The 8,932-nt window shown below is 38.6% G+C and overlaps 2 protein-coding genes across 2 annotated transcripts in view; one reads left to right on the plus strand and one right to left on the minus strand.

Moving 5' to 3' along the window:
• Positions 1-239, minus strand: part of TSTD3 (thiosulfate sulfurtransferase like domain containing 3) — a 3,228-nt gene extending 2,989 nt beyond the window's left edge. The window contains exon 1 of the mRNA XM_031552233.1: positions 207-239. Within this exon, the coding sequence (XP_031408093.1) occupies positions 207-239 (33 nt within the window). The remainder of the gene's footprint in view (positions 1-206) is intronic.
• Positions 240-245: 6 nt separating this feature from the next.
• On the plus strand, positions 246-8,652 carry LOC104909881 (cyclin-C-like; the record flags this gene model as incomplete). Its single annotated transcript, XM_031552234.1, has 4 exons — positions 246-384; positions 5,771-5,855; positions 6,086-6,155; positions 7,677-8,652. Coding segments are annotated over 4 exons (357 nt in total), but the record flags the coding sequence as incomplete, so codon positions are not given.
• Between the last annotated feature and the right edge of the window lie 280 nt (positions 8,653-8,932).

The following is an 8,932-nucleotide window of genomic DNA, read 5'->3' on the forward strand; positions in this document are numbered from 1 at the left end:
TGGGGTGGACTAAATATAGCATAAAGCTTGCAAGTAATCAGCAGTGCACAACTTCTCTGCAGTCGGTTTGATTCTCTAAAACTAAAGGCTGATCTCAGTCCGTGCTGGTGTTTTTGCAGATGCCTAACCTGTAAACCCCTAGGGATTATTTGCTTGTGGAGTTTGTCCGCGGCTTGGCTAAAGGTCACTGGGCCTTAGCCCCCAGCTGTAGTCTGTCGGTGCGGGAGGCAGTGTAGCATTGATAAAGAGTTACTGAAGTTATTTTCCTTCCCTTCAGTTTACAATGGATTTTGGATAAACAAGATCTATTGAAGGAACGCCAAAAAGACTTGAAATTTCTGACTGAAGAAGAATATTGGAAGCTACAAATATTTTTTACTAATGGTAAAATTGTTTTACTTTTATTTGTGCCATATTATTGTATAGTATCTGCTATGTCCAGATGTAAGTGGCTTAGAGGATGTGGTTTTCTTTACTACATTGCATATACTTTCACAATGTGTTTTAACAAAGGCTTGGAATGCCTACAGCATTTCTTGTTCAGTTAACTCTGTTAGCTCAGGAGGAATTACATATAACTTGGCTGCATATGTAATATGTTAACTTGTCGTAGGGCAAAACACAGTACAGTTCTGATTTTCAGGACTTTATAAAAAAAAAAACAAAACAACAACTAAGAGAAGAAAGGGGAAGCTGCTAAGCTAGCATATTAAAGGTTGTTGATGAACAGTAATAGTCAAGCTGTGATCTTCTGGGGGGGTTATGTAGTAAGTATTTTAGCCAATGTGTGCAGTCCTGTTAAAAAACAAAGCTTGCAATCTTGTTGTGTTCACTTATACTCTTTGAAACCTGCACAGTAGCCCATGTTTTGGCCCATGTGGCTGATTCCTCAGTAGTGGGTGGCTCTCAAATTGCACAGTGTTGTCTGCAGCCTGTTCTCCTAAAGAGTTTGAGGCTTGTCTATGAAGTTATCTAAGACATGGTCCTGCAAAGCATTTAACCCTATGAATAGCTGTATTGTAGTTTATCAGGTTACACAGACAAACTCTTTCCTATGCAATTGTCTGACATTTAAGAAAGAAAAAAAATCTCCTTAGGAGAAGGATATTGCAAAGCACTAGTTTGCTTGCAAACAGCTATTTGAACACTTTTCATAGCTGTACATAGGAAGTGCAGAACGTTTATCTTTTCAGCTATCTAGTCAGGCATACTTTAGACAGAAAAGTTAAATGACTTTGCCAGAGCTACTGGAAGAACTTACCTATATACTGAATTGTAACTTGGAAAGACACTTAGCCCAGCCTCTTTCTTAGGTTAATGGTTTCTGCAATAATTGGGTATGCTCCAAATCTGATTTCTGTTGATATATTTTCATTATTGCTTATATAGCATCAGAAAGTCAAGCAAACAGTGATTTATCAGTTTGATCAATTCTTGATGTTCCTTGAGGTTAAAACAGTTTCATAGCTTCCTAATGCAAAAAGAAGGAATAGGATACTGATATTTTTAAAACTGTATTTGTGTTAATTTTCACTATCATTAATTATGGAATGTGCCCTTTTTTATGTTCAGCTTCAGTGATTTTCCCGAGTAAACACTTACAAACTGCATAGGTCACTCTGAAAGTGATATCTCCTATTTATTTCCACGGACACTACAATAGATACCAAGAGCACAATAACCCTATTTGATAGAGCAAATTCTCAGCTACAAAACACTGTTTTTCAATAGTCACCACTATTAGTTATGCATTTTCACCAGGGATCAACCAAAGCTGGATTGTCACACTTGTAAAAATCTGCACCAGCAGGATGACCCACTGTTTCACAGCTGCTATGATGGCATTGTTGCTAAGGAAAATGTTGCCCATGCAGTCCATCTTTCATCCATTTGAACAGGTGGAAATTAGAAGCTACGAAATCTGGACTATATAGTGACTGTTGTAGGACCGTCCAGTCAAGATAAAACTCCATAAAACTGGTATGGGACCTAGCATTATCATGTTGCAAGAAAAAAATTGATTTCTTTGTCCTGACTATGGAAGTTTGAGCCTTCAGCTTAGGTAGCATCACAACATAGCAGTCAAAGGTGATGGTTTCTGCAGGAAATCCATGAAGATTACCCTTTTCCTATCCCAAAAGACAGTGCACATCTCTTTACCCATTGGCACTGTATCTTGAACTTTGATGGGGAATTCATATGTCACTGCATGGTAACTGCTGAGTCATGGCCTGAACCACTGATTGAGCACCTGGGGAAAGGACTGGTCAGCCCTGGGCGGACAGGTGAAGGCAGTTCAGCTGTGTGACCAGAAGGGGTGGAGCCTGGCTGCACCTCTCTTAGACCTCATTTAAGGGCTGACTGCTACTGTGGAAGGACTTCTGGTTGGAGATTGCTCCCTTGTGGAGTTTCCTTTGTGAGCTTAGATCTTCAGAGATAGGTGAGCACTTTTTCTTTGTAACACCTTTTCATCATGTTGATCTTTTTGGTTGTTACAGTCACTATTCCATGGACTTCCTTGTTGACTGTGGCTTGTAGTGGTGACACCACATCTTGTTACCAGTAATGACGCAGTCTGGGAGATGGTCACCCTCAGCCTCATATTGATTCAGTACGTCCTAACAAACTTGCATAATGTGCTCTTTCTGCTCTTGTGTGAGAGCATTTGTGGGGTCTACCTGGTGCTAATTTTGTGATATTGCACCGTTGCTTCCAGTGCCTTGAAGCCAATATTCAGCTTTGTACACCATTCCCTCTTTGTAATCTGTCAGTTAATGCAAGTGTGCTGGTAGAGATGCTTTTCATTTTGTGGTGTGACAGCCGTACAAGGCAGTCTGGAACGTGGCTGGTCGTAGAATCATAGAATGGCTTGGTTTGGAAGGGACTTCAGATATCATCTAGTTCCCAACCTCCTGCTGGGGTAGGGCTGCCAGCTGTTAGATCAAGTAGTACATCCTGCATGTCACTGATGAAGTGCACCAGCCACTGCCACGCTGTGCTCACATCCAACATTTGTTCTCCATAAATGTTCAGCAAGTGTCAGTGAATGTCAGTGGGTGCCATTTTTTCTTCATGGAGGAATTCAGTTCCACACCTTTGCTTCATACGCACTTCCACGTCAGATGCCATTGTGTCAGACTGCCTCTCTGCTGCCATCTGTCACATGGCAACAACACGTAACAGAATATTGTTGGAAAGGTTCAACCTGTGGTATATCACTAATATCTACCTTAGATATCATGGGCCAATGTAATAAAATAGGAGAAGCAGCCCTCATAGATAAGTTGAATCATTTGTGGTTCTCAGAATCTTTTTCCTTCGCTGCTCTTGCCTTCTCTAAAGGAAGGATCCTGACCCATGCTAGCTGGAAGAAGGCTTTGCTGCTGCCTGCCCTGTGCATGCCTGTATGTATGAACATGGCATGCCCTAGGGGCACTGGTGATGCTAAACTGTTGCCCCTTCTGTGACCAAGAGGCATACTTTCATGGAGAGGACAGTCTGGGGGTGTACTATGCTGATAGAAACTCATACAGCAGTTGCCATATTTGAGCTCTCAGTGTGTGTTGTGTTTCTTCACCTGTTTCTGAATTGGGGACCCTATTTTAGATATACTGAGCCTCTCTCCCATTCTGCATTATCTTGATATGGCTGTGAGTCTTGGCTGTGATATGTTGATTCTGCTTCAGGAGATGGTTGTTTCCCAAAGCAACCTGAAAATTACCTGAAGGGATAATTTCCTGCTGCCTCCCCATTTGAAAACAGTTGCTGTAGATCAGTAACTGATTGTGTGGCCATTAGAGCTATAGAAAGGGAAAACTATCATCTTCTAAGTCAATTCAAACATGAGAAATTAATGTTGACTTCTTTCTTTAGATCACAGAGTTTTAATTGAGTTTTTGGAAGAAAAGCCTATTAAATGATTTCTCTTTCTGGTTTGGTGCAGAAGCTGTAATGTTTGCATTATGGGCTACTCAAGACTTTTGAATTGAAACCAACATTTTTTTTTTAAAAACCAAACAAATAAAACCCCTGAAACTATGTATTTGGTAAACATGAGGGAATAAATAATCCGATGGCTTTTTTTTTTTCTTAAAAATTTATTACAAGTACTGGAATTTTTCCTGGCATATAGAAGCTTCCATTTCATTTAATCTCTCTAGGCTTTTGTCCATTTTTTTTCCCTAAGCCTCACTTGATTTTTCTCTGACAGCAGATGGCCTAACTGCTCCTGAAAATCCCATGGGAACAAGAAACATATTTGGAGAATTCTGTTTAGCTTAATATTTGGATTATTCTGATGCCCTAGTAGTAGGACAGCTTTGTAGCCCCGTGGTCAAATCCAAGTGAAAAATCCTTTAAGACCTCCCAGGATACGCTGATAAGTATTTTAATATTTGTACAGGCATTCCATAGCGGACTTAACCTCCTTTCTGCAGTGTTGCTTGTGAGTCCTACTGTCAGTGGCAAGCTAGTCTCAATTTGGCATTCTTTATTTTTAGGAGAAGAGTGATATGACAATGAAAGGGACTTAAGTGGCTTTGAGTAATTATGGTGGGTAACAAATTAATTTTTGTGTTAAAAAAAAAACCACAAAACAACAACAACAACAAAAAAACCAAACTATGTTGCCAATAGTCAGTGTTAGTCAGGGTGGTTCTTCTCCTACATTGGTCCATTTTCTAGCCAACAATGTTCTCAGTATTTGCATGTTTTAAATTTCTGCAGTGCTCATTAAATGAGAGCACAGTGTGTACCAGGATATTCCCAAGGAGGAAACGAGTGGGGGGGGTGGGAAAGGACTTCTAGGAGTTTTTGTATACTTAAGGGGAGACTATCTGTAGTGTTTATTGATAATGGAATTGTTGCTTTTTCCATCAGTGGTTGCTTCCTCGATGCTTGCATATACACTTGTATACTTGTATATTACTTGTACTTAAGTGTATATTCAAAGATTTTTTTTTTTTGGACGTTTCTGGTGAGGGAGGACAACAAGAGTCTTCACACAGCCAAGTCTTTCTCAGAGTAATGGCTATGAAAAAATATGGGAAAAATAACAAGTAACAACCTTGTGTTTGTCTGTGTTTCTCTCTGTCATTCTCTATATCCAGCCCCAGCTCTTAATCCCAGCTTGATGCATCTAATTTGCTTGGCACCTTTCCTTTGCCTGGGAGGCCAAACAAGAGCTACCTGCACAGATGACACCAGGATTGTTTCTTGGCCAACTGGCAGAGGACCACTATGATGGAGCAGCTGACTGCGTCCTCTGGTCTCCCACCCCCTCTCCCTAGACTAAATATGTCATTTCTTTAACACCTGCTGCCTCTGCCAAATTTAATGACCATGTTTGTGTTGGCAGCTTTAGTTGTTTGAAAAACACATCCATTTCGCATAGCCCTGAAAAGCCACAGACTTACGTTTCAAGTATTTGGATTTCTTTTGCTATGAAATGGAATACTCAATATTTTACCCTTTTAGATTTGCATTGCCATCTACTTAAAATTCATGCTCACTTTGTATACGATGAAGTCAAGTCACTTTTCCTTTTTTTAAAGGTGTCCACAAGCTTCACGATGTGGTAGTACTTCTTCACCTGCAGGTCTGTAGGTTTGCAGCAACATATCGTCTCACCCGAGCAGTGTATCGGAACACAAGGAGAAGGCTGTGTTGCTGCTTCTTAGAATCCTCAGTACTATCCGTGTTTTGAAATCCTTTGCTGTTTGGTGTCGAATTTTTTGTAAAAACACAACTCAAGCTTTTTTTTTCTTTTAAGTTATCCAGGCTTTAGGTGAACATCTTAAATTAAGACAACAAGTTATTGCCACTGCTACAGTCTACTTCAAGAGATTCTATGCCAGGTAGGACTGTTTATTATGATGGTACAGGAATGAAACATGTCAGGCACATTTTGGTAGCCCTTTTAAATTTTGTATTAAAAAATAGTGCCACTTTTGTTTTCTGGATGGTGTAAAGCTTTTATGCTAGTAAAAGTTAACTTAAGATTTCAAAAGGAAGTGTGGTGCTCTTAATAGATTAATCGTTCTACGTGTGTGAAACAACATATTATAATTTTGTTGTAACATTTCAGATATTCCCTAAAAAGTATAGATCCAGTATTAATGGCTCCTACGTGTGTGTTTTTGGCATCCAAAGTAGAGGTATGAAGTATTACAATTTTTTAATGTGAAATTATGTGATGTATGAGAGTGGAAAAAACATTCAGGACTTGCAGAATTTTTTGTCATTCTTCATGCTGTGGGGGTTAAACCTTCTGGGTATTTTTTGTATGGATTTCTATCGCAATTTAAGAAAAGGAGACAGAAGGCCTTCAAACATTTTATTTAATATTTGATCTTTCACATTTTTGTCTGAATTACTAACCCTAAAGAGCCTTTGGAAATTGGGAAGATTACTTTAAATGTGTGTTTTGCTGTCAGTGCTTACATATTTATGTACAGTGTATCTTAAATTGTGCAGTTTTTGCTTGAGTCTCCTTTCTCGTGTGGTTTTCCTTCTTATGCTTATTCAAATTTTAAAACAAATTTGATTTTTTTTTTCCTAATTATCTTTTCCTTTTCTTATAGTGAGGGATCTTCAGAGTTTACCACACTTTCATTACTTGAATTAAAAGCATGTTGTAGCTCACGTGCTGTGTTTGAGAAAGAACCGGTCCGTTAGGGATAGTGGTGAGAAAGCCTGAGTCCTCCACCAATGGAGATGAAGGTCCACTTTGAGGGTGGCTAAAAGTTAGCATCATCTAGGCCCTGTTCTAGTTTTCTAAGAAATGGGAGAAGCTTTTCAGCAATTTGAGGAGGGTCTGCATAATGGAAAAAAAAAATAAAAAAATCATATTGGCAAATCTGTGCTATATTAGCACATACGAATTTTACAGGAGGAACCCAAATACCTTGAAGTGGTCCTACTGAACTGATGTTTATGTGTGAGACTGTTATCTGTACAAAAGCTCTGATACCTTCCAGTGTTTGAAAGTCTCTTCCTTTGTCTCAAATGAAAGGAGAAAGACAGAACATTGGGGAAAGTATTTTTTTTTATCAACGTGTTGATTAAGCCTTTGATGAAGTCTACTTGCGTAAGGAAAATCTGTCCACTTACACTCTGTATTACAGCAACTATTAGAAGGCATTGCAGCCTTCCTGATGCTAAGGCTTCTGCATCTTCAGAAGGCAGATGTAGCGGTAATGATTCTGGTATGTGCATTTCCAAAAGGAAGTTCTAAGTAGAAATTTTTGACTTGCTATCTGCCTCAGTGGAGAACCCAAGGCTTCATGGAAACATAGAAAAGTTAGTTAACGACACCTTTATAAACGTGATTTTCTTTCCAATTAGGCTAAAACCAGCACACCTTATTGAAGCTCTTTTGACTGTTTTATGTGTAGGTTGTTAGCAAACTAATCTTCAGGTACTGTGGCTGTAGTACCTTTCATATACGTTTACTATTCTTCATTCTTTATAACTCAAACAACAAAGTAATAAATGGAAAAAACTTTACCTAGATTATGTAATTTACTCTGCTTACTTTAATTAAAAAAAAAAGGGTGGGGAAAAATGAAATACTGCATAAAGAAGCCCAATTTAGTAAGAGGCTATTTTAATTTAATAATAGTGTGGATAAGCAGTATTTCTGGTGGTTCACATCATTTAACCTTCTTTTTCTTCAGGAGTTTGGTGTTGTTTCAAATACAAGGTTGATTTCTGCTGCTACTTCTGTGTGTAAGTATTAGTGATTTTCATTCTACCATAGTTAGGTATCTCTTTAGGGAGGTTGGACTTTTTTTAATGATAGCTATTTTTATTAAGTCATGGGTGGTTACATGTTGGCTGCTTGAAGTCAGTTAAATCCATTTAGCATAAATAACTTCTGTTTTTAAATATGGAAACAGAAGACTCTCTCCTTTATTAGTTCTTGTTGATTCTGATACGAGCTTGTAAGAAACATAAGTAAAAATAAAAATTAAATACTGAGGCTTATAAATAGTCTAGGGTAGTGAATAGACTTCTGAGCTACTCAAAGATAGAACTAGGAACTTAGGTCTTTATTTGTTTATTCTATCAGGTATGTTTCCATGGAAGCACCTGTTTGTAGAAGTTTTGGTAGGCTTCATGCCTCCTAAGGTTTTTAATCCTTTTTTTCCCCCGTCATAAAATTAAATTTCACACAATATTTATTTCTAAATATATTTAATAACCTACGTATTGTTCACAAATAAAGATGCAACAAAATCACACTGTAGTTACTTTATTTTCTCTCTTTCTTGCTTGCCTTATATTTCTCATTTCCTGTAAATGTCATGTCAACCACCAAGGTCTTAAAGCAATGGCTTCCTTAACTAAATGCTGTAATTTGACCCAGAAGGTCCAGCTGCTCTCAAAAGGGAATTCCTCATTATGCTCTTCAAAATGTAGGTCAGTGCTTTCAAAATAGCTCTTAACTGCTGAGGGGACAGGTGACTGGCTGCATCTGTAGCCTCCACATGCGGTAACTATATCAATCCATGGGGCTGGCTGTATGACAATTCTACCACCAGAAACTGAAACATGTCTTCAGTGCCAGCCTGACCAAGACCAGTACTAGATTTAGCGAAGTGTTGCTATTTTTATAGCAGAAGCATCTCCAAGCACAGATCTGTGTGGCTATTTTGATGCATGAATGAGAAACTTAGATGGATTTTAGTCGATTTTACTTAGTCTTCTGCTGCTGAGCTGTGTTGTTTCTGAAAATTGCAAGGCTTGGAGTCCTGTAGAAGCTTATCCTCATGGTTTTTCCTTCAGACCTAGGATTCCTGTGTATCCTGATGGGCACTTGGTGTTTCTTGGAAGTGGGAACAAAAAAGCAACAGGCTTTATCCTTGCATTTTTGTGCTTTTATTCTACCTACTCTTCCTGTACTACAGCTGCTTCATCAGTACACATCCTT

The sequence above is a fragment of the Meleagris gallopavo genome, chromosome 2, assembly GCF_000146605.3.
Source record: "Meleagris gallopavo isolate NT-WF06-2002-E0010 breed Aviagen turkey brand Nicholas breeding stock chromosome 2, Turkey_5.1, whole genome shotgun sequence".
NCBI classification, from domain to species: domain Eukaryota; kingdom Metazoa; phylum Chordata; class Aves; order Galliformes; family Phasianidae; genus Meleagris; species Meleagris gallopavo.